Consider the following 26,472-nt stretch of genomic DNA (forward strand, 5'->3'; position numbering starts at 1 on the left):
GTTGGCGCTGCACTGTTAAATACAGGAGGAGAAGACGTTCAGTTACAGGAACATGTTCTTTAATATCTGAGGTTTTCAAGGTTGACGAAGATCAGCATTGCATGCTTACGAGGTGTTACATGTGTAGTCTGGCAGGTGGATGCCTGCATTTCCGAGAACACTTCTTCGTCACCGAGATGGAGGCAGGATGGAAATGACCTACCAAACTAGACGATGTCATGAACCAGAAGACATCAAGACGAAAATGCAGTTTCTTTTTAAATGTTACAAAGAGGATGTATTTGTATAGGTAAACACATAGAGAAGCATAAATAAATACCACATATGAATACAGTCCATGCATCTTTTATTACATACACTGGCATATGAAGAGAGTCATTCTGTTAAAAGAGACACTACTGCACTTGTGTTTCGCATACCAAATACTAAGGAATTATGCAACATAAGGACAGTATCTGGTAGTCAGACCCCAGTCTTCACTTTGAGAGACTTTTCAGTGACTTCTGCAGCAGCGTCAGTTCCCTTGGCCTGCATTAAAATATCTGTAAATACACATCCAGTTTAGTTAGCTCTTTAATTCACAGTAGGACAGAATGGTGTCAAGTCCAAGTATGTTAAAAAGGTTATTAACTGCCCAGCTGTGTTCACTTTAGACACAGAAAGTACATGAACACAGGTAAGGAAGAGACCAGGTCCCTGTGATGACTGTAACATCAGTGCTTTACTGTTCCATGATGTCATTACTTGTCCCTTTGCTCAATCACTTGGGTGGAATGGTGGTATAGCTCCACCATGCTTGACCTCGGCACTAGATGGAGTTGAGCAGTCAGCTTCATGGCCCAGGTGTTTTGTCTGTGTGGAAAGAGCCCTGGTGCCCAAGGGATAGGACTTGGGTGGGACCTAGAAGTGATGTGGATGCTGTGGAATAGAGAAGTATCTCTCGTTGCTTCCAGGAATTGAACCCTGGTCATTCAGCCTCTAGCCCATTACTAAAGTTACCGAGCTATCATGGCTCTATTATAAGTGTTCTTTTAGAAGAAATATTATTCACAGCAATGTCTTCCATTTGAAAATGAAAAACATTAAACAGTTTTCTTTTTAATATGAATTGCAAATTGGAACTGGCAATTGAAAATGCAGTAAAATGTCGCTGCAATGCAGAACAGGGAACCATGCTAACGTGGGTAGCATTCACAGAGGGACACAAAGCCATTTGGTAGGAATGATAAGGAAGCTTTGTCCCAGTGTCACTTTTTGCAAACATCCTTTCGTCTACTATCCAGGTTACTTGTAAAAAAATCTGTCAGCCACTCTTGCTTATACATGCTAATCACATGTTGCAACCAAAAACATGAAGATACCACACGCTTCTTCACATTGCGTACAGTATGAGGAAGGGGGGGGGGGGAAAGCTGTATTGTGCCTGTTACACAACTAGATGAATGTGGAATAAGAATAATAGTCACGTGCGTTACGGCAGTGAGACTGACAGCAGACTAGGCATACAGTGATATTTAAGTAAGCAAGACATCTGCAGAGTCTACAAAGTGATGTGTAGAAGGCCTGGCCCATGTGAACACCATACCAGGCGAGTGCATGTCTCCACCGGCATCACATAAACACAACCTGTGTAACTGTGTAATATATTTAAATGAACGTCACATAATCAGATAAGTGGGTGACCAGTGTGGCCACTTCTTGATCACTTTAACAACATATTTCCCTGGACTGTCAGTATCTATGGTCTGGTTGTGACAGTTTCCTCAGCTTCACTCCCAGTGCAAGAAGCTCCTGAGCTCCTTCTATCTGTCTGTCTGTTAATTCGTGTTTATTAAAATTCCCAGTACACCTTCTGGTCTCTTGTGGAAGGACATAGCATCCCAGCCTCTACCCTCATGCATATTCCCATCTCCTCCGATAAGGAAATAGTGACCTTCGTCCACTATTTCAGCAGCAGTTCGTGCGCCCTCCTTGCCAATGTGACTTGTCTGGATCATCTGCACTGTCTCTGAACACGTGTCACAATTGTGGCACTCCTGTGTCTCTGTGTGGGACACTATCACAACAGGAGTTGAGTGTAGCAATGGACTCTCACTTGTTGCTTCCAGACCTCGCCAGTACTGCTTGGATCAGATATCAGGTCCCCCAGAAAAATTGGTGGAGCCAGAACCTATGAACAGTACGAACATCAGACCCTGTATTTTGAGGTATGTGGCAATGAGAAGGAGAAAGTGAAGCTATCCCACTGCTTGGCTCTGCTGCCTGCAGTTGCTTCAGAATAGCACAGTCTACCCTAGAATAAGAATTATCAGCCCTCCATATTCTATGCAGTGGGAAACATACCCACTGCTCTATCCCAACAGAACTGCTATCATATTCTGGAGGTCTGGGGTTCGCATTTGGGCTCAGTTACCAGCTATTCTGCTTGATGTTCTTCAAGGGTTTCCTCCTTTCTTCCAGTAAATTCTTGGATAGTAGCTCAAAACAGCCCACCACCACTTCCATCCATACCCTTTCCAATTCATTATCTATGCACACATCATGGGGGGAGCAGTGTGCAATGATGGGCGGATGATCAGCGGGGAAAAACTGAAGAAACTCAAAGAAAGGTTGTTCCAATGCAATTTCACCAATCATGACTGTCAAATGAAGAGACCTGGTTTTGAACCAGTGGCTGCGCAGTGAGAAGGCAGCACATAACTGCCTGAGCTATGCCACGTTCAAATAGACACAGTAGAATGCCTGTTATCCGAATTAATTACTGAGAAAGGTGGTTCGGAAATCTAAAATTCAGTTAATTGGATTAACTTCTTATCCATGAAAAACTCTCTTATAATGTACTGTACTATTATAATACAATACACCAAAGAAAACTTTTAGGACGGGTGAAATATGAAAAATTGATAAATGCAATTGTAAATTAACATTTTTGAACACTTTATTTGGAAAGTGCAATAATCATATTTGTTTAGGACATGCATTCTGTGTTTTCAGTGATTCAGTTAACTGGCAATTCGGATAATCGGCGTTCTACGGTACATACACACATAAACTAGCTGACCGGTGCTACTGAGCTGCAATTTCGGGCAGAACAGATGGCAATGGTCAGATTATGCAAGTAAACTTTCTGTCTGTGTCGAAACACAATGTTCAGATGCGTCACTTACCCTCGGTTATCCCCTTCTCCAGCACATTGCTCCCTTTTATGATCAGTTTGACCACGAGAGTGGCAAATGAGGTAAAAAGGGCGATCATGATCACACTCAGCAGCCTTTTGGCTACCTTGACATTGCAGTTCTTACAGTTGCCTTGCCAGTGCGGTGGCACTTCCTCCTGGCCCCCGCCCGGCACATTGTGGTTTGTCTCAGCCTCACGCTGCAGGAGATTCGCTGAAACATGTACACATCTCGTGAAGGCTCGAGGTATTCAGTTTGAATCTCACTGGTATGCAGCCTCAGCATGGGCTGTACTTAGACAGTAACTCACTCCATGGAGATGAGCCCTTCTTCAGAAGCCCCCCGTTGAGCAGCCACTCAAGAACTACTGAACATTTTACGGAGCCCAAAGGTTCATTACCGTGTCCACAAGAGCCGCCCACTGCTCCTTATCCTGAGGCACATCAAGCCAATCCATACCGTGACACCTTATCTATCTAAGATCCATTTCAATATTGCCCACCCACCTACATCTTGGTCTTACTAGCTGTCTCATTCCTTCTTGATTTCCCACCAATCTCCCTTAATGTGAGAGACCAAGTTTCACACCCATACACAACCACAGGCAAGATTGCAGTTTTGTGTATTCTAAGTTTTCTGTTTTTAGACAGGAGACGAAAAGACAAAAGGTTCTGGACTGAATGGTACCAAGCATTACCCGAGTTCAATCTCCTCTTAATTTTCTACTGAAACAGGTTTTGATCTGTTATCGTCGTTCCCAAACATCTGAACTGTGCCACATTTTCAAAACATCTGCTTTCTATATTATGTCATGAATTTGCCCTGCATTTTGGTGATGAGACAGCAACATATACTTAGTTTTCTCTGTGTTTACTTCTAGACCAACCTCCTTACTAGCGTCAGTTAAGTCTGTGTTTTTCTTTATGGTAGGTACATGTATGTTATCTCCCAGTAGATTCACATCATCAGCAGACAAGCATCTGTTGTGTCCCATTTAATTTCAGTCCAACCTGGTTTCTCTGTGCCTTCCTAAAGGCATATTGTAAAGAAAAGTTAAGAGAAATGGAGATGAACCCTCACCTTGTTTCGCACCATTTCGGGTAGATAACTTATCAGACAAATGTTTACGTATACGGACTTTACTATAGGTTTTATTTAAGCGCATTCTGCACTCAGACACCAAATAAGGAAGATGAAGAAGTGACACCACAAGTAGGTCACGTTAACGAAGTGTAAATAATTTGTATGTAATTTAACACACAATAGCACTGGAGCAAGTTATTCCTCCACCCACTAACCTGCCACGTTCAGGGTCAGACATGAAACCCCAAACTCAAAGATGGAGTATGTGATAATGTGCTGCCTGATGAGGTCTATCGCACACTTTGGGCCCAGGTGATATATGATTATGGAGCAATGGTGGGATTTCGATTAGCAGGGGGAACTCGGAGAGAAAATTACTGCGGTTTCACGTCATGCACCATGAACTTCACAATAAGTGAGCCGGGCTTAAGACAAAATTTCCAAGACTGAATAAGAAAATATGCTTCCTTTGAAACTAGAACCATCCACAAGAAGCACTTCATCGGTGCATAGTAAAAGTAAAGGTATCCCTGCAACAGGCCATGGAGGTCCATAGGGTTGTGAGATGTTGAGGTTCCCACATTTTCTAGACAATCGGCTCGTAGATGGCGGCTAAGTTGTCAGCCCTATGCGCTGGCCGCTTTTTACCCCTCAGAATATACCAGGAATATTCCTGGTACTAATTTCTGTTTGAGGCTGCACTGACCACAGGGCCATAGCACGTCTGGAAGGATTAGCTTAATTGAAACAATCCAATGATCTCATTGGGACTGGAACCAAAGTCATTCCAGCTTGTAGCATAGTGCCTCAACCAACTATGCTACAAACACTCAATTCCTTGTTGGAGCAGTTTTACCATCATCTCACGCAGCACTGTAACGATTTTATTGTATAGAGATATGGGATTATTATAAATGACCTCTACACAGTTGAACATTTATTTGAATTGATGGGAACTACTATTATAATTCTTATTTATCTGTCACTTATGCAACGAGACAACGAATGGTAGGGCGCTCGTTAATAATGAATTAGAAAGGATGCAGAAGGAACCGGTGGTGATCTTTGAGGCATTTATTCGAGCACTCTCCCGGTGGGGCTAAGGAGTACCTCAGTTAGGATCGGTCCGGGCCGAGAATGGAAGTGGGAACCTCACCAGTAGAAGTCGGAAAGCATTAACGAATTGGCCAGCTTGCTCAGAGCTAGATTCAAGACATGCATAAGTTTCGTTACGTTACCCTCCGATGTGTTGCTGGGCGGAGCAGTGCAACTGCCTGCCGCATAGATAGCCTGTTGTATGCCGCCGTTGAAACCGCTATTTCCAACAGGAACTAGAACAATCTGCTTGACAGTGTCGGGTCCGTTGTAAGTTAGCCGTGAGGGCACGTCTTGGGAACCCTCCACAAGAACGACAAGAACAGGCCCGGAAGGCTGTTGCTGCAATCTATTTAGATTCTCTTCGTTGTCACTCGGGATTGTCAATTCCATGGTATCTCCGATTACACGCGCCATTTTAATTCCAAACTTCCCACTTCGACACTAAAACTTAAAGTGTTCCATCAACTGCTTACAATTACCGTCCGTATGCATCACCACGATGCCCACAATTAACTGCGCCGGCTGCAACCGCTGAGACAGTTGAGACGGCTGAGACGGTACGGAATCAAATCGGCAGTTGTCGGTGTGTATTTAGAAACCTTGGCCAGAAAGTATGTGAACCAATCGCTCATAAGTTTGTAATGTGTGATCCGCGCGCCTTGGTTGGTCATCTAAAAGAAGGAGCATAATCCTGTGTTTAAATTTTATTAAATTATTATTTAGTTTCCACTAGATTGTGGGGGTTTCTAACAGAAGGGAATTAACTGCAGTTAGAGTCGTAAAGAAACATGGTTTGTTTAATCTTCTTAGGTTTTGTTAAACTGTAGTTAATGGTCAATGAACAATAGTTGTGCGTTCTCGGGTTAACTTTACGTAGTGTATGAACAGCACAATGCAGTAGGAATTGTGTCCGTGGTTTTCTGTATTTCAATGTATGATGTCGGTAATAACCTTACAGTTTGGACAGTGTGGCAATCAAATTGGTCACCACCTGTTTTCAGTTCTGTCACAAGATGTTATGAATACGAATTCATGCTATTCTAACGAAAGTAAAGAGAGGTGGTTTAGGAATAAACCTGACGAAGATAAATATGTAGCCTGAGCTGTATTAGTGGATACGGAACAAAAAGTGTTAACTGAGGTAAGAAAGAAGAATTGTGATATAGGTGCATTATGGAAATATGATGAGACAAATATTATATCACATAATGGTGGAGGTGCTGGAAACAACTGGGCTTATGGTCATGGAAGGAAAGGGCCACAATTTGAAGAGATGTTTATGGAAGGTGTACGAAAGGAAGTTGAGAAGTGTGATAGGTTGCTTGCTACATTAAGCCTTCTCAGCTCTGCTGGTGGAACAGGTTCAGGAGTGGGGAGTTACCTCATGGAAAGTTACCGAGATGAATTTCCAACAAAAGTCCTTCTAAATGCTCTTGTTCTCCCATACAGATCAGGAGAAGTCGTCATTCAGAATTATAATACTGTACTTACAATTGCAAATTTGTATGATGTCTCTGATATGTTTGTAATTTTTGAAAATGATAATCTCCACAAAATGAGCGAAAATTTGCTGAAAAATAAAAACACAGATCTTCATGATTTAAATGATTTAATTGCACTAAAGATTGGATCATTATTTCAACCCATGGAAAGGTCAGAGCAAAGCAGAATTCATGATATTATTTGCCATTTGATTGCACATCCTGAATACAAAGTGGTCACCATTAAGTCAGCCCCACACTATCCTAAGGAATCAGGTGTGTATGAAGCCAGTCTTCACTGGAAATGTAATAGCCAAATGAAGTAGGTTTTCATCTGTCTGAATACTGTGGGTAAATGCATGTAGATTAGTGTTTCCGTAGTTTACAAAGTGGGGGGGACAGCTTAGTCAGAATAATGATGGGCTAGGGGCTGAATGACAAAGGAATCGGGGCTTGATTCTTGGCAGGAATGCGTTATACCTCCACAACTATAAATACTTATTTTATTCTTGTTCATTCTAGTTCTTGATTCTATTTTGCCCATGTACAATTCATCTCTTCTTTGGTGTCTTTCAAGTGCATTAATTTGTCTTCAGATAGTTACCCGATGATGTCCGTTTTCATGTGTTACATCATTGTAACTCTGTGTTTATTTTGATTTTCAATCACTGCATTTCACTCGACATTTTTTCAAGGACCAATTTCTGCCACAGCTGTACGACGATAAGGAGAGACATTGGACATGGCGTACTGCCCCATATTCAGTGGTTTATTAGGTTGAGAATGAACTGAGAGAAAGGGTGAAGATTATGTTCTTGTTGGATATAATGACATCTATCTTGGTAGCCTGAACATGGAGGCAGTGGGTTCGTACAAAACTACATGGTTTGAATCCTGGAATAATTCACAAAACCCTGATATTCAGCACCATAAGAGCCTCAAATCTCCTAGTACCCTGCACACAGGTGTTGTTGTAGTGACTTGAAACAGCCAAACTTACCACCGTAATAGTATTACCTCATCAGTATTACATGATGTAAGCAGTTGGCGCTGCACTGTTAAATACAGGAGGAGAAGATGTTCAGTTACAGGAACATGTTCTTTAATATCTGAGGTTTTCAAGGTTGACGAAGATCCGCATTGCATGCTTACGAGGTGTTACATGTGTAGTCTGGCAGGTGGATGCCTGCATTTCCGAGAACACTTCTTCGTCACCGAGATGGAGGCAGGATGGAAATGACCTACCAAACTAGACGATGTCATGAACCAGAAGACATCAAGACGAAAATGCAGTTTCTTTTTAAATGTTACAAAGAGGATGTATTTGTATAGGTAAACACATAGAGAAGCATAAATAAATACCACATATGAATACAGTCCATGCATCTTTTATTACATACACTGGCATATGAAGAGAGTCATTCTGTTAAAAGAGACACTACTGCACTTGTGTTTCGCATACCAAATACTAAGGAATTATGCAACATAAGGACAGTATCTGGTAGTCAGACCCCAGTCTTCACTTTGAGAGACTTTTCAGTGACTTCTGCAGCAGCGTCAGTTCCCTTGGCCTGCATTAAAATATCTGTAAATACACATCCAGTTTAGTTAGCTCTTTAATTCACAGTAGGACAGAATGGTGTCAAGTCCAAGTATGTTAAAAAGGTTATTAACTGCCCAGCTGTGTTCACTTTAGACACAGAAAGTACATGATCACAGGTAAGGAAGAGACCAGGTCCCTGTGATGACTGTAACATCAGTGCTTTACTGTTCCATGATGTCATTACTTGTCCCTTTGCTCAATCACTTGGGTGGAATGGTGGTATAGCTCCACCATGCTTGACCTCGGCACTAGATGGAGTTGAGCAGTCAGCTTCATGACCCAGGTGTTTTGTCTGTGGGGAAAGAGCCCTGCTGCCCACAGGATAGGACTCTGGTGGGACCTAGAAGTGATGTGGATGCTGTGGAATAGAGAAGTATCTCTCGTTGCTGCCGGGAATTGAACCCTGGTCATTCAGCCTCTAGCCCATTACTAAAGGAACCAGCTAACGTGGGCAGCATTCACAGAGGGACACTGAAGCCTGGTACCAATCTCACTCACATTTCCAAAGATCCCACCTGAGCTACCCTGGAGCACAACCCAGACCTGCACAGTGAGAAGCTAGTGGTAGCCCACCTGAGTTGCAATACAGTGTCAATGTACATTACTGTGTCTTACTCCTAATCTCTGAGCACATTTTATACTCAGCTTACCACAATGATTTTGTGGCATAACACATGTGCTTTCCCATACCAGTCAAATACTGGAATCAGGGGTTTGCATCCTACTTGATCAGAATGTCTGTATGCTATTCTCCTGTGTTGTTTTGTGCTGTGTTTTCCTTGGGAAAAAAATTCTGACAGGCCAATCCCTGATTCAGGAGTCGCACCAAATGCTTATAAACCATACTGGTCTGTCCTGTCATGTCGTGAGAAGAGGATAACAGTCAGTTTACTTACTTGCGTAACGAGGCCTGCGGCAACTGTGACTCCTCCAACTCTCAACATGAATCGCCCAAGTTCTTTGATGTCCTTGTACAGCTCAATAGAAATAGGGTGGGACGTTTGAAGCTCAACAACAGCATTGGAGTTGCGCATCAGACATCGTGGTCGTCGTTTGACAACTTCTCCAGAACTCTTGTGCAACTGTGCCACCAGGTTCGTGATGACAGCCTGTTCAAGTAATGACTGGTGATGGAGAATCACCTGTGCAATGAACGCAGAACGGAGCCTCTATTAGTCAACACAACTTTCACTCGTTCCTTGTTGTTCGGATAGTTAGCTACACATTCCTTATGTGCAGTAATGCTGTTCATCTGTAATTATTTATTAATTGCAGAGTAATTTTCACTATATACTGGATGTCAGACTAGTTAATGATATAAGCACGTGCTTCTACTACGAAGTTGTCAGCTTCAGATTATGTATGCTCTGTGTGTTCTATCATACAGAGCATGTTTCATTAAGAAATCAAGTTGAGAAGAGCAGAGATTATGAGGTTAACTGTATTAACAACAGTCTTACAGAACTTACTGAATATCCTTTCGTTATGGGCAGTTTGGTATCGAAGACAACAATGCGAGCCTCGAAATGAGATGTGACCGGAATGGGCTGCGTTGGGTCACACAGGATATAGCCCACCGAAACATTCTGCATGTCAATCCCTGACAAGGTCGCACTTACTTGATCGCCAGCATATGCCACTTGCACAGCCACATCATCGATACTCAGAGCTGAAAATGATTATATATACTATGCTATAATTATTCTCCCACTGTTTGCTTCAGCATTGGAACTAAACTGCTATAATTCTGTGTTGAAACTGTAGCCAGGTAACAACAAGGGAAGTGCAAATAAAGTTCCCACAGCAGTGAATATTAACCTTTAAGGGGCGAATGTCAGACATATCAACACCCGAGTGAGTGACCGGCAAGCGGCTGAACGTCCGATATATTGACAGTCCTGCATCCCTTTTTGAGGAGCCCTTCTTGTGCCCTGTGTATATGTGCTTAGCCCAAAGAAAGCATGGGATTTTACTGTGAAAGGTTTCAATATTATCTGTATAAAGAGTCCATGTGTCCTGTGCGTATAGCTATCCTAATCACATGCAACAATTTGCTGACACTCTGAACCCAGACAGCAGGTATATTTTCCTTCTGATTCCATTTTCAGCTTCTGTAACAGGATTGTTACACAAACATGAAAAATATATGGGGGGAAGGTAAAATATGTGTGAGGAAATAAAAATTGTTTGTGATTAGATTTACGTCAGAGTTATCGGTGGCAGAGTGTGACCATCCATGTGTAATTTTCTGTGTGCGCATATGAAGCAGTTTTATGAACAGGGAAGAAAAAGTAAGGACAGGATAGTGTTGCTAGTGGAAGATTCAGTTTGGGAGAACAAAGCCACTGCTCACAATATTACTGAAAATTTGCAACCCTGTGATTTCTTCTTGCTGTATGTTCCGACCAACTGGGCAGTAACTGTACAAGAGCCCAACTGATATATGCAACAAGATGCGCAAGCAAGAAGTAAACCAGATGTTACACATTCTCAGTAAATGAGCATAAAGGATCTGTACGTAATTCTTGCAGTTACACTTCAGATAGGTGACGACCACAAGCCTGGTATAAAGCTATAGTGGACCAATGTTGGTAGACAGCAGGTCCCTCCGAAGCACTGGCACATGCCTACCACACTAACAGCATCATGTCCCAGAGATTGTAATCTCAGTTGCTGGGCGATGGCACAAAGTTTCAGATCCCCGATACTTGATAAGAAGGGCTCAAATGTAACAAACTTTTTACAGTACAAGGTTAGGTTCCTCAAGAAGCATGTTCAGTAAATCCACCCTAGATGAACTTGATACTTTTATCTTACAGGCAGCTGAAGATGCATGACTGCAGCAGCCTTGTAAATTCTCCAATTTATACCTAGATATGTTGCTCTTGTACACACATGGATGATTGTAACTATTTAAGTCACCAAAAGCACCATGGTCTATCATGCCTGTAGACATTAAGCTACAGAACTGACCTGGTGCTTGGAGGTAAGACCATTACTTTGCCATCAGCATGATTTAACTGAGATGGTCATGGCTGGGGGTGGACTCCATATACACAAATTTTCTGTTGAACAAATAATTATTTGTATTTGTTTTTACATGAAGGCAAATCTGCACTGACTTCTGCCCTTCTTACCAAGCTCCGAGGAAAGGAGTAACTGGCACGATACAACTACTTAATTAAATTAGAAGTCCATAAACTAAAACTTTATTATAAACTTTAATTGTTAATTGTTAATCAGTAGCCATCACGACAAGGACTGTAACAGATCCAGCAACATCAGAGGGCGTGGAAGAACAGTGAGACCTCCAAAAAGTGAAAAGTGCAATCAATATAATAAATTTGAACTTTTAACTAATTATATAATTAAACTAGTTAAAGTGAACTTGATGCAGTGATGAGCATAAGTAGGAAGTGACTGAATAACAAGTGAAAGTGAAAGCATAACTAGTGATCTGAATTGAAATTTGATTCACAAATTTTAAATTTTGACATTTAGAATAATATTTTAACTTGTGTTTTGTGAGAGGAACTTGATATATTTTTGAGCATGGGCCTGAATAAGATACAGGATCGAATAACTGAGAAGACGAATGTGATTGCGTGTAATTATACAGCTGTGTTCGTACACCTGAGGATGACCTCTTGAAGTCGAAACATGTAGTGTAATGCATGTAGCTTCCAGCCTCACAACCTGTGTCATCTTACTGCAATACTTACCCTTTATTATTGCACCTTCATTCTGAGGCTGGACAAGAACTTTGTCCCCAACCTGGACCATTCCAGTTTCCACACGTCCAGAGACACAGAAGCCAGATCCCGTTCCCTTGAAGATATCATTTATTGATAATCGGAATGGTTTTGAGATGGGTCGTTCTGGAGACTTAAATTTATCTGTGATGAGGGAAACACACATACAAGCTTGATGCATCACTTTCCAAAACCTACAAACTAACCTACAATCTGGTTAAACCCTTTAAAGCACAGTGGTATCTATATGTGCCACCTGCCATAACTAAGAAAAAAACTAAATTTTGCTTGTAGTGTATTCATGTGTTCTGTATGATTTTCAAAATAGACATTAACCAGCTGGTCTTTGTAATGGAGATGCAATGTCTTTTCTATGCAGCAGGAAATGAATTTTTAAATATTGTTCAGATGAACTTTAAGCTTCAGAGGGTTAATGTAAAGTTGAGAACTGCAATCCACAAGTTCAGTTATGCTGACACTGAAGCCCAGCAACAAAATAATCAAAGAAACATCCAAGATTAGCATCAGGACAAGTCAGTCCTAAAGATCCATTTTCCCCTCTTCTCTGGTTCAACCTCCTTTAGTTCTCATCCTGTCACCTGGGCACTGGCTCAAATGTCTCCTTCAAATATTTTCAAACCCTTTTAACTTACATTCTTTGGACAGAATAAAAGACTGTATTTCACAGTCATACAAAACAACTCATAAAATCACCATTTAGTGTCTTGATATATTCGACATATGGAACAGAAATACAAATAAAACCTAAATTAAATTACTAACAGGAACTAGTCTTACACAAGACAATGGGCTACAAAGAATATAATACCACTGGAGGTGACGTACCTACAACATCCAGAAGGCATGGTCCCTTGTACCACTGTAGCAGCATGTCCTCTGATGGAGGAGAAACGAGGTTCTCTCCAGTGAGGCCACTACATGGAACAAATGTCACGTCAGACTCCCTAAATCCAGCTTGCTTAAGAAATGCTCCAAGTTTTCCTACAACCTCTTGAAACCTCTCCTGTGACCAGCCAACAGTGTCCAGCTTATTCACCACAACACCAAGCTGGCAGACACCTACCGAGATTTGAAGCTGCGTCACAGACATATGAGAATACAACACTACTACATACATACAGTAATGAAGAGAGTGCAAGTGGAAAGATATCAGATCAGTGGTACATTATGAATACTGTTTTCTGGGATGTGGTGTTGCATAGTTTAGTAGACAAGTAGCAGCAAGCTCCCTCCATCTTCAGAGGAGAACACAATCTGTAGAACACTGAACATGGAGACAGCAAGTTCTTTCAAAATGTTGAATGGGTATGCATGCACTAAACCACACTGTGTCACATTGCAGAAAAGGTGGAAAGGTGCACTTTTAGTGAAGGCTCTGATATCAAATTTCAACTGAAATCCATTCAGTGACTTTCGATATATACTTGTGGGTGTTCCATGCAAAGAATAATTTGTAAGAATCATGTGGTGCAGAAAACATACAAAGAACCTGCCTGCAAAACTGCATGTGTAATTTGGAAGTGTGATTTTTTGTTTTCAAATTTATTCCAAAACCTTGCATTTTATGGGCGAAAAAAGGGTATTTCACAGAGAAAGCACTTCCTGCGTCTTAATGTTCAAAATGTTTTCATTTAGACTAGCATTCAGTATGGTACATTTTAAAATGAACAGAGTTTATTGTGTTAAGCAGTGATCATTACTGCCTGACTTATAACAAGAAATTTAATTTTACTAAAAATTTTATCTACATAAAATTTCATCAAAATACAATAAGCGATTTTGAAATTGAAACATAAGAAACAGATTAACATAACCTGGGAATCGTAACATTACAATGTCCCACTGCCAATAACAGTAAATATATTTAGATGCCGTTCACTTTTCAATGGGTTTTCTACACTGATGCATATGATCAGCAGTGTGAGCATTACCTGTACTGAGCCTTGCATACAATGGAGTTGCTTTTGTTGTTTTAAACTAGCAGAAATTGAGTCCAGAAGTTGTGTAACAATTTGTTTTTGTGTTTGCAAAATGGCAGGGCTATAGGGCATGTGCTGGCCCCATGTGTGTCTGAATGTCTTAAAACTACAAACAGTACTTTCAGTTGCAACATACAATTACACATACCCAATGACCGTACCAACAGGGCATGTTCTCTAGTTTGTCCACCACTTTCAAAACCTGTTTCGAATTCCCCTCTAGTGGCATCCACCACCAGCAGAGCGACGTCCGCCTGAGTTGCTCCCATAATCATGTTGGGAATGAAGTCTTTATGGCCTGGAGCATCCAAAAGTGTAACTACCTTCGTTGCCGTCTCAAATTTTGACTGACCAACATCCATTGTTATGCCACGTGATCTTCAAAACAGAAAATGCGAAGAAATTCGTTAGGTATATATGCAAATGAGTGGCAATCATAGCCAATGCCTGTTGGCTGGATGGACTCGGATTTAATTCTAGCATGTGGAAGAGAATTTTGCTTTTCACCATTATATTCAAAATGAGCCTCTGACCCCCAGCATTCTACTGTGGGAAGGAGTGAACATGAAGAAGGGCCAACAAGTTGGGGTGAGGCACAGTGCTCTCACTGAAGCTGAGGAGGTTCAACAGGATCCATGAAAATAACGGTTAGGCTGTGATATGCGTAGCAATCTGGCAGTGGATACTAATAAGCCTTTATAAAAATAACAATTTTTTAGATGTTTCACCAGCTGACCAGTACAAAATGGAGGAGATGGAGGAGCAGCAGATGAAGGCGTGATGATGCTCCACTTTCTTATGAGAAATTTTATGGCTTGCATAATGAACCTGTCCATGATGTACTGCAGAAAGACATAAGCAAGAAACATTTTGTTACAGAAGCCAACAGACATAAACTGCTCTTTTCACATCATTTTATTTGACTCAATAACCTAACTAACTACACTGAACTGAACCCTTCTTGAAAAGCTGCCAGTTGCTTAGCCACTCAAGAATTTACCAATATTTTATGGAACCCAAAGGTTCATTACCATGTTTGTGAGAGCCTAGTGTTGGTATCTATCCTAAGCCAAATCAGTCCAGTCCAAACTGCCCCATCATATCAATCTAAGATCCATTTTAATATCATCCTCCTACCTATGTCTAGGTCTTCTTAGTGGGCTTTTTCCTTCTGGCTTTCTCACCAAAATCCTATATATATTCCTCTTCTCCCCCCATGCATCATGCTTCATGCCCTGCCCATCTCAATCTCATTGACTTGATCATTCTAATGAATTTGATGAGAAGTTCAAGTTATTAATATCCTTATCAGACTGATTAACCTAAAAATTCATTTCACAGTAAAGAAAGTTATTTGTTTTCTCTCTACAATTTTACAGTGCAGAATGTCTTACCTCTCTTCGCCAGTTTCATCCAGAATCCAAGCATAAACGAAAGACTGTTTTCCAAGTTTTTTACTTTCCTGCTCATATTTATGCATTATCTTCTTGGTGACCTGTCCCAGCCGGTACAGAAGGTGCCCCATGAGAGTGCTCTTGCCGGCATCCACATGCCCAATCACAACCATATGCAGCTGTTCCTTGCTGTGTCCACGCTCTTGCAGGTACTGCGCCAGGACATCCACCTTGTCACGAGACCTACAGAATATAAAACCCTGTTACATACTAAGACCATTTCCTGGTATTCCAACATGAACAAACTTCGGGAACTAGATATGTTTCCAGCTTCAGGTGAAAAAGTGCGGAGAACAGAAGACGTTCTGTTTGGAACACCGTGTATCAGACAGCAACAAGAAGCCCAGCAGTACCGAGTGTAATATACCACCATTAGAGCCCTTCAGAACTAGCCATACATATGTTGGGTCAGAAGTTAGGCCTCAGAGCTGTGACTTCTCCGTTATCAGCATCATAACGCACTCTCACCTTCCTGCAGTCCTTGCTTCTCTTGCAGGCAGAGCCTTGCTATCAGATGAGCTGTCGGTAATGTCGACTCCTGTACTGGCTGGACTAATTCTGCCAGATGATGGAGACTGAGATCTCAGGGAAGAAGCGTCGGAATCAGGCTTCAGATTATCACTGCAATCTACGAAGAGTCCAATGTGACTGTACATTCAACCTTCATGACTTTCTAAGGGCTTGTGACAGTGTAAACAAACAACAGATAAATAAGTAAGATTTGAGGCTTTCACGGCGGTGACTATGAAGAATGCAGTCTTCTGGGATTTGGCACCGTGTATATGTGGTGTTAACCGACGTTTCGGAGGAACGTATCGCCCCCATCTTCAGGGTTGAAGAAAAAGTATAAGTAAATCTGCAAGCGACAACACCGTGAGACACGNTTCTTGGTGTCAGGTGGGCCGGGTGGGTGCTGGGCCTCATGCAACCGTTGAAACTTCTTGCAGTGCCTGGCTCTTACGTCATCAGCGATGCGTAAGGCCTTCTCACTGGTGATTCGGTCGATCAGGTCCCAGTCATCGGCGGACAAGTCCTGGGTCAAGCGCAGGTGTAATTTAAGCAGTTCTCTAGATACAAAATCCAGCTCCCGCCTGGTGTGGTGGATGCGTTCACGGAGCAAACAGAAGCTCGTGCGTCTATAGATTCTGTCGGCAGCGTCAGAATTTATATGGTGTTTGAACTGAAGGAAACGCGGGATGGTGTTTTGGTCTCTGCATCTAAGAAGGAAGGGAAGGGTAGAGAGTAGTTTTGTCTTCTTGATTCGTAGCGTCTCGAGTCGTCGAATGTGTCGTTGAGTAGCCTCCCCATAGAGGAACACTATGTAAGATTTGAGGCTCTGCTCTAACGGTATACTCTTTAGTCTGCTTTATCGTGTCTCACGGTGTTGTCGCTTGCAGATTTACTTATACTTTTTCTTCAACCCTGAAGATGGGGGCGATACGTTCCTCCGAAACGTCGGTTAACACCACATATACACGGTGCCAAATCCCAGAAGACTGCATTCTTCAACAGATAACTAGTTCTTTAGCTCTTATAGTGCCACTAGAGTGAACACCATAAAAAATGCAAATGTCTATGAAATAAAAAATAAATATTGTTGCTAAACACATGCTTTCACAAGCTGAGACTAATTTATATTGACGTCTAGGTAAAAAATTATTTACATAAACAGAAATTAGTAAAATCTGTATTTTTTCTGCATATTATTTTTGGAGAACAGAACTGAAAGAGTTCAGCATGTTTATACGAATATCTGGTGATCTAGAGACAAGCTGCAACCAGACACCTACCTGTCTGAGATTTCCCTGGAGCTACATCAAAACCCTTTGTGATGCTGATAGTTTTGGTGCCAGGAGGAACCACCTTCACCACAGGCGTTGAAGCAAATTTATTTTCTTCGAGGACAACACCAATCTGTTTATCACTAGTACTGGAATCATCAATTCTAGGTTTGTCAGGAACAGCTGTAGCTCGTTTAGCACCTAGTATAAACCAGTGGTGTTAATGAATGAGCTGCTTTCTCCTATTCTATGAATTACTTAATGATGCTGTAAACATCTAGACTATAGAGTACTGGGTGACAGGATGAACAGGAAAGGATCTGCGAGGTGGTCATGGCTGGATTGAGGTACTCTTCTGGAATCAGCGTATAGGGACCAAGGAGAACCACAGAAACCCTCAGTCAGGATGGCTGCTGTACTGGTTCAAATTCAAAATGAGTACCCCACCCCCGATTGTTATATCTACACCAGGCAGTTCCCAAATATTTTGGACCACCACCCCCTTGGTTCTATAAACTCATCCCTAGAGCCCCCTGCCCTACCTTATAAAAAGCATTTTTCAGAATAGCGGTTTGTGCAACCCACTAAGATACCATAAATAGGATCTACATCACTGTAGTAAATTCTTAAAGTGATGGATGGGCTTGATAACATGATACTAGTTTCCCAATGTCTGGTCTAAAGTTATTTCAACCATAAATAAGCAAACAACATGGTTGGATGGGCCCACCTCTGGCACTGCCCAGAGGGTGGTACAGCCCACTTTGGGAACCACTGGTCTATACCATCCTCAGAGCCTCAGTCTCAATCAGTTCTCTGGAGAGGGACCGATGCAAGCAATGAAATGTATGATCTCATACTTTAACTTTTCCTCCATAGGTCAGACAGTAGAATCATCTGTGAACTTTCATTTGTTTTCTCCAGTACTGTTCCATCCACATGCCTTGCTAATATCAAAACTTCTAGACATTTACGTACAACAAACAGAAGTGACCACTCTTCATCTGCAATAAGGTTGCTTTCTATGCCAGTACTGAAATGTACAATAGCTGGAATTTTAAAGGAACAGCACTAAATTAAGAAATTAATTTAATTTAATTCCCTGTGCTTAATTAATGAAGCACCATGCCATGGAGTCATATGGGGAGGTGAGGTTTAACTTCACCATTCTTGATGACCTTGGCACTAGATGGAGGTGAACTGTCAGCTTCACCCATGGGGAAAGAGCCCCCGACACCAAACGGACAGGAGGCTAGGTGGGCCCCAAGGCCAGTCTAGACATTGTGGAGAAAAAAATACTTCTTTCATCTTCTGAGAATTCAAACTGTAGCCCGTCACTATATTGACTGAGCTACCTCACCTCATATAATTAAAAATTAGTCTGGAAATGGGGATTCTAATTGCACCCAAAACCTCTCCCACACTAACAGCACTCTGCCTTAATGGCCATGGCTACTGTACATATTGGCAAGAGCACGGAGTGAATTTCATAGTATCTTTGGGCGTTCTCTATTGGGTTCACAGTAGGAAATGGTGAAACAGAAAAGTTTGACTTTTTTTTTGTAAACATTAGATTACCTGGGTGGGAACATACCGTGATTGGGTGACGTTCAATTGTGTTGGTTAGATGAATAACTTCCCATACAGCATCTCATCATTTGTCACTTTCAGCGGTTTATGATTTCAATCAGTGGCTTACCATGAAAATGTTGAAAAGGAAATATGTACTTGAACAGGAAACAGCTGTTTCCTAGTCTTGGGATTTAAGTTGTTTCTATATTGCTAAATTTGAATACCAAAGGTTCTGAACATGAGCCTAAAATGAACACACCTGAGTGGAAGGCCGAGGTCAAGACAGGAATGAGAGGCTAGGCAAGATGTCAGAAGGAAGGACATGGGAGGAAACTGAGGAGGAGAGGCTGTGGGAAATTATACAGGCCCTGCAGGTGGAGTGTTATTTATCTATACATTTATTTTTAGCTCACTTAACGATGTACAGTAACTCAGATCATATGTGGAATGAATTTGATAGGATGGGGAAGAAAGTGATTATTGTCTAATGTAGGATACTATCCTGGCATTGCCTTGAAGGGACACAGGAAAGCTATGAAAAACCTCAAAGTTCAAGCCAGGCCCCTCTTGAATACAAGCCAGAAGGAGTACCACTTGAGTAAACTTCATCAGTAAGGGTCTGGTTGCTAGGTAACATACATATAATGGAAATGCCTAAGGAAAAGGAGGACAAATGAGAACGGAATTATATTTACCTTCATACTCCACACATGCAACATTATTTAACTCTGCAGGAACAACCTGCATCACATTGGTACTGAAATGGGTATAAGAGCTTCAGTCACTGCAAGCACTCAGATCATGGCTTCGTCCCACTGTGTGCCCCCAGTCTCGCTAGGGCCAGAAGCATTCTGATCCAGCCCCCCCCCCTTTTATCTGTAGGCTCTAACCATGCAGAGTCTAAGATCTCTCTATTCTCTGCCTAGCCAAAGCTGGGCTCTCACAATGTGTATGGTAGGAGGCCTCCCCCTGTCCACATTTCTTGCATATGGAGGTGTCCGAGGGGAACGTAAGATACAGAGCCTAGCTCGATGTACATTACGCCCTATGCTGCAGCCTATACTGTCCCTAGAGAGTTTATTCGAAGGCCTCTCAATGAAGAATCTCCGGCAACGTAAAATTGTGGCTGCAATCCTCATGTATACATTCAGAAAACAATGTGGGATATATATAATCACATCTTTATTTCTTCCATTCACAGCACAGTAACAGAAAAGTCTAGTATTTTTCTACTGACTGAAAAAGATGCACCGATTTCAGCAACTTTTCAATGTAGAATTAAAAGACAGAAAAAATTACACACACATACATACACACACAATGTGACCACCTTAGAGGCTCCCTTGAATCACAGAGTCAGACGAGTCTGATGCTCATCCTCTCTAGTCATGCTGTGAAAATCCTGACAGCTGGCAGAATCAACAAGCCCATTACAAATAAAACAAAATTACAGCAGATGACTAAAACGATCCCTGATGTTATCAGGAGAATGTTTAGGCTTAGCAACAACTGTACTGTTATCAGGGTTAGGGCGATAACATTCAAAATGACAACTGAGCACCTGCATAAAATTGATTCCAGGCTTGAACATTCCCCCCCCCAAAATGCCTCTGAGGGCTCACAGAGTAGAGCAGGGTTTTGAGTTTACTTTATTTCAGAAACAGAACTTTGGTGTGTAAATATGCAAACCCGTCTATGGTGGTGCCAAGAATGTGTGCGTAACAGGCTGCATCTCTAGCATCTGTTGTAATCTGCTATAGGCATGTCAGTTCTGCTACCAGACTCAATCCCCACAGCCCAAGTGGATGAAGTGAGGCACTCAGCGATATGAAGGACAGTCTAAGTGATCACACGCCTGCGTAATATACTGTGTACTTACATTATCAATTAGTGCACACTTAAATATGCTGAGATGACAAAACAAAGAAACAATACTGAATATGAACTTAAAATACCTATTATCAAAATTTCATTGCTATGACTGTATGAGTATTGTGAATATTGCTTGGTCTCTAACACTGAGGGAATCCAGTTAGTTGATTGCACTGATATCTAAATACTTAAACCAATAAAAATATTATAACATAAAATAAGGTCTACTGGAAATACAAACAGTAATTAATACTGAAGAAAGCAGTCTTCTGGGATGTGGCACCGTGTAGATGTGGTGTTAACCTACATTTCGGAGGAACGTATCTCCTCCATCTTCAGGGTAGAAGGAAAACATAAGAAATCTGCAAGCGAAGAGACCGTGAGAACTAATACAAGCTTCGCTTGCGGATTTCTTATGTTTTCCTTCTACCCTGAAGATGGAGGCGATACGTTCCTCCGAAACGTCGGTTAACACCATATCTACACAGTGCCACATCCCAGAAGACTGCTTTCTTCATAGTCACCACCGTGAAAACCTCAAATCTTACACAGAAATTAATATTGACTGCTATGGTATACATAACCTATACAGTTCTTAAAACAAGTCTATACATTCTTCTTAAAAAGTAAAATGATATTTCTAAACACACAGACTGTAAGACTATCATGAAATTGAAAATGGTCCCATATACATACAGGTTAAACAACATGAAAGTAACACAAGCTAAATCTGTAATATGGTGCAAAGAAAGTACTCAGCATTTTTGTATAAAATCAAACATGAATGACAATGTATTGTCATAATGACTTAACTTCTATAGTTCTTATACATAACTTGCTGTGAAGTATTATAGAAATAAATCAAAGGTCTCCTTGTAGTGTTGTAATGTATATTCAAATCTCATAGCATAGCTGGTCGAGGCACTATGCTTCAAGCTGGATGGTCACAAGTTTGATTCCTGACAAGGTTATTGGATTTCCCAATTGACCTAATCCTTCCATCCATACTGTGTCCCTGGGACTCACTCAGCCTCTAACAGAAATCAGTATGAGGAATCTTCCTGAGGGTAATGTGCGGCCACCACACAAGGCTGAAAACCTCACCACCATCTGTGAGCCAACTGCCCAGAAAATGTAGGGAGCCTTGACATCTCACAACCCTATGGGCCTTCACAGCCTGTTACAGGAATAGCTTTCCCTTCACCTTTTACTGCACATGAAGAACAACACCACTGATGGTCTTAATGACCCTTAAAAGCAACAGCAAAATTTTTCTCAACTTATTGGTCTCCTTTATAATAATTCAATACGAATAGAATATGGTTATGAAACCACGGTTACAGGTCAGTGTTTCAGTCCACAGGGCTCTCTACCTTGCAACATGATTAATTGTAATTTCCAGGTTTTAATCCACTTGACCAGGTTGCATTTTCTGAACACAGTAACGAACCCCTTGGGATCCATGAAATATGGGCAATTTCCTGACTGACTGACTGTTAGCTCTCAAGAGGAACTCTCGTTACACTGAATTAGTCAGCAGCACCAGTAGGTGTGCCTACAACACATGTGTATTCAAGTTTTACATCTTGATTCAGTTTAGCATTACCAAATGTTGTTTTCCTTAAAAAATAAACAGACAAATACACTTCTGGAGGGTTGGTGCCAAGAAAATAAGTTTCTTAAGCTTACCAACTTCTGGGATGTGACCTTGTGAAGTGTGGTAGATATGTCACTATCTTGCAAGAACCTGCCGGCTCCATCATGACAATCTTCTACCCTGAAGATGGAGGAAGCAGATTCCTCCATAACACTGGTATGCAGTGTCACGTTTAAACCCACTTGCTAAGAAATGTTACCAAAATGTATGGTTTCTCTCATATACTGACAAGTTCCTCACACTTCACTTTATCTGCCAATGTCTCACTATCTTATCATCTGGAGAAATGGTATTAAACGTGAAACGCACGATTTTACCCAAACTTTGTTTCTGGGGAGGAATATAAGGGGTGTACAATTGTTTCCATTTCCTGCAGAGAGTTCTTCCAAAAGGCGATTTTCTTTTACGATTCGGTAACTTCTGATTTAAAATGGTAGAAGCGAGATCAAAATCCAACATTAATTCAGGAGTTCCAAGCACAGGAGTACCAGCACACACTTCTTGTTCCACACCCTGTAACTTCCAGTCTGTGACTTCAGGTTTCGAATTTGCAAATATCTGTGAAGTTTTAGAACCTCGCGGTATAAGTGCATTTGTCAAATCAATTTCCCAATCCATTTCATTTTCTTCTTCACTCAGAGGTCTGACCACTGGACCAGGTTCAACTCTTACACTAGAACTAGAATCTGAAATGGTTCTAGTGTCTCTCGCCAGTTCATGTGTCTTCTCTGAAACTGGAAATAACTCGGTTATTTTACTTTTGCTCCCAATGTCTGAAGCCTGTGAGCACCATGTTGCCAAGTCATGAGATCTCTGCCCTTCTGGTGAAACCGGTTCTTGCTCGGCTGGTACCTCGGTTTCATTTTTGGACAAAAATACAAAACGTGTTTTCAAGTCCACATATCCATTTTGGGAATAAGATATTTCTCCTGCTCTCTCTGCTCTCGCAGTTTCCGTTACATGTCTCCCATTACTGGTCACCTTATTCTCGTCAACTTTCAAATGCTGAGATAAGGAATCGGTTAATGTGGATATGGAGTCTTTTCCATGTACTCGCTGTTGTGAGGTGAGTCGTGTCTGCGGGAAGAGCTGTCCAATTGCTTGTATTTGAGACCCTGAATGCATATTTGCCAGCTTTGACAGTGAGGAGCACTCACTACCTTCCTCGGATGGTTTTGGTTTGTGTATTTTTAAATGTCTGTCTGCTAACTGGGCTAGCGATGAGAACTCGCTACCTTCCTCTGACAAGTTTGGTTTGAGTATTTTTGAATGTCTCTTTGCTAACTGAGCTAGCGATGAGAACTGGCTATTTTCCTCGGACGATTTTGGTTCCATTATTTTTGAATGTCTGTTTGCTAACTGAGCTAGCGATGAGAACTCGCTACCTTCCTCTGACGATTTTGGTTTGAGTATTATTGAATGTCTGTTTGCTAACTGGGCTAGTGATGAGAAGTGGCTACCTTCCTCTGATGATTTTGGTTCCATTATTTTTGAATGTCTGTTTGCTAACTGAGCTAGCGATGAGAACTCGCTACCTTCCTCTGACGATTTTGGTTTGAGTATTATTGAATGTCTGTTTGCTAACTGGGCTAGCGATGAGAACTGGCTACTTTGCTCTGACGATTTTAGTTCCTGCATAATTGATGTCTGCCTTTTTGGAACTTCAGTCAATGATGATAAACTATTATATTCACCAGATGCCATACCATGTGGGGAGTCACAGTCACTTGTCTTAATTTGAATCTGATGTTTCAGAGATTGCAACACAGAAACACAATATCCATTTGCGAGTTTCTCCTTCTCTGGATCATTTCTTGCCTTCACTTGAAATCCAGGAATGTTTAGGTTGATGGAAGATTCAGTTTCTACTTGTTTAATCTTACTCAATACTGATGACGAAAATGATGCGTCTGAAAATGCTGGAAGAACTATACAGAGATTCTTACCTCTATCTCTGCTTCTCTTCTCCCGCTGTGGTTTTGGAGCACCTGCAAAAACATGAAGTAGTACAAATTCAAAATTAAAACAAAATTGTTGAACCTGGTAATCAAAGAGTGTAAGAAAATGGCTTCCTGCTCTGATGATCTGTTTGATTGGGGTTAACACTTTTCCATCATTCTTGTTGTCAGCCTCATTCATACTGGCCACAAATTAATTTGTATGAAAACTATAAACCCCCTGCCATTTGCTGTTCCTATACACAAACTACTGAAACATATGCAAGACAATATAAAGAGCAGAGCCTTAACACTCTGCACACAATCATAATGTGAGTCAGTGTTGGATGGCTTTCGACAGTGGACCTATACAGGAAACTATGATTTCAGAAGCCTGGTAGTGTAGATGGTTGAGGCACGATGCTACAAGCTGGAAGGTCGCAGGTTCAAGTCCAGATGAGGTGGATTTTTTCAATTGACCTAATCCTTCTAGCCACATTATGGCCCTGGGGTCGACTCAGCCTCTAACAGAAAAGAGTACTAGGAATATTCCTGGGGGTAAAGGGCTGCCAGTATGTAAGGCTGACAACCTTACCGCCATCTGTGAGCCTTTACTTACTACTGACAGAATAAGAAAGATATCTGTACGTCACTACTCCTGTAAATGCTACTCCTTTCCTCAATAAAACTGCACAAAATTCACCTGCAGGTGGTTTCTCTGCAGCAGAAGGTGCATTGCTCAATACAGCATCCAGCACCTTTTCCAAATTAAACTCATTCTGCAGAACTGTGTCTACCAGAATTTGCTCTGGAACTGAATCACCAATGACATTGTGTATTTCTTCAAGGCATGATCGCAACCGTGCTTCATCCACCTCGCTGAGACCGTGCCGTTGGCACACTCCAGAATGTCGGACTTGTCCGGATCTCTCTGGATTTGATTCATCCTCTTCTGCAATGTCATTTTCTTCATTGAAAAAGGCTGACATCTGAGGCTGCCTCGTACGGTCGAACATAAACTGAGCAGCTGCAACAAATAAGCCGGTAGAGACCTTACTACTAACATCATCCAGAATACAGCTGTTTTCTTTCTCAGTATCACAACACACAGTAGTTAAAACTTCAATGCAGATATAACACTCAAATTAGGAAATTAAAGTTTACTCATGTAATTAAAAAAGTTCTTTGTGACATTTTATAACATGCTGATTTCTTATGGTGAGGAGTTGTTAGCCCCATGCTCAACCCCCAAGCTAGAGGAGCACCCCTTGTCACATGTCCGCAACTGCTTATTGATTATATCACCTCCAACTACAACCTAAGGATGAGCCACACCATGGTGACAAGGAAACCCACCGAAAAGTTCACTGATTTCGGGTACTACTTGGTACCATTCAGGGCAGAACCTTTTTGTCTTCTCATCTGCTGTCTAAAAATGTAAGAATTAGAATACATAAAACTATAATCATGCAATGGCTGTCCTTGGTACTCATCGTGTCACAATATCTTTGTTTTACTGGCTTACTTATGCATACATAAACAAGTTTTATCCCACTTGTCATATCAAATACTCAATTTGTAGTGAAAGGGAACAAGAACTTCTTCTTTATATTCCTTACCATCACTCGGTGAGATGCAGTTATCATCTTCCACAGAATGTCCGTAAACATCATCAAACCCATCATACTCTGTAAGAAAACACATTCAGTTACTGCACTGTTATTTGTCTTAGCTTGGGATCAATTTTCTCTTGACCCAGTCACTAAGGTGTACTTGCGTCACATAAAAAGAAAAGTCATACCTTCAGAATAATCCATTGCTCGTACAATTCTATGACGTGACATCTTGCAGATGGATTAAGTTACCATTATCAATATGAAAACTATGTAGAAATACTGGTGCAACACATCAAGGAAGATATTAAATCACTACAGCAACAACGGATGCAATCAAATCCCTGTCAGCTGTTTCCACTAACAACCACTAACAACCACTCTTGCACTGTG

The 26,472-nt window shown here is 41.4% G+C and overlaps 3 protein-coding genes across 4 annotated transcripts; 1 reads left to right on the top strand and 2 right to left on the bottom strand.

Annotated features, from left to right (window-relative positions):
* Positions 1-329: 329 nt before the first annotated feature.
* Positions 330-6,293, bottom strand: LOC111864836. Of its 2 annotated transcripts, none has more exons than XM_023852374.1 (3): positions 5,498-6,292; positions 3,168-3,389; positions 330-542 (listed from the first exon to the last, which is right to left on the bottom strand). In XM_023852374.1, the coding sequence occupies exons 1-3, from the start codon at positions 5,769-5,771 to the stop codon at positions 463-465; spliced, it is 576 nt and encodes a 191-aa protein (XP_023708142.1). In that variant the 5' UTR covers positions 5,772-6,292; the 3' UTR covers positions 330-462. The 2 variants fall into 2 exon arrangements, with proteins under 2 accessions (XP_023708142.1, XP_023708143.1); XM_023852375.2 differs by lacking the exon at positions 330-542 and adding an exon at positions 1,802-2,170 and having other exon boundaries at positions 5,498-6,293.
* A 251-nt stretch (positions 6,294-6,544) lies between these two features.
* Positions 6,545-8,108, top strand: LOC111864837 (tubulin delta chain-like). The gene is made up of 2 exons (XM_023852376.2): positions 6,545-7,114; positions 7,534-8,108. Exons 1-2 carry the CDS (start codon positions 6,631-6,633, stop codon positions 7,563-7,565), a joined length of 516 nt encoding a protein of 171 aa, XP_023708144.1. The 5' UTR covers positions 6,545-6,630; the 3' UTR covers positions 7,566-8,108.
* A 102-nt stretch (positions 8,109-8,210) lies between these two features.
* Positions 8,211-26,440, bottom strand: LOC111864835 (HBS1-like protein). The gene is made up of 13 exons (XM_023852373.2): positions 26,268-26,440; positions 26,086-26,154; positions 25,170-25,493; positions 24,476-24,517; positions 17,438-17,629; positions 16,116-16,275; positions 15,588-15,830; positions 14,342-14,571; positions 13,040-13,273; positions 12,164-12,337; positions 9,911-10,110; positions 9,338-9,583; positions 8,211-8,423 (listed from the first exon to the last, which is right to left on the bottom strand). The coding sequence occupies exons 1-13, from the start codon at positions 26,308-26,310 to the stop codon at positions 8,415-8,417; spliced, it is 2,166 nt and encodes a 721-aa protein (XP_023708141.1). The 5' UTR covers positions 26,311-26,440; the 3' UTR covers positions 8,211-8,414.
* Between the last annotated feature and the right edge of the window lie 32 nt (positions 26,441-26,472).

The sequence above is a fragment of the Cryptotermes secundus genome, unplaced genomic scaffold, assembly GCF_002891405.2.
Source record: "Cryptotermes secundus unplaced genomic scaffold, Csec_1.0 scaffold1850, whole genome shotgun sequence".
Classification (NCBI taxonomy): Eukaryota; Metazoa; Arthropoda; class Insecta; order Blattodea; family Kalotermitidae; genus Cryptotermes; species Cryptotermes secundus.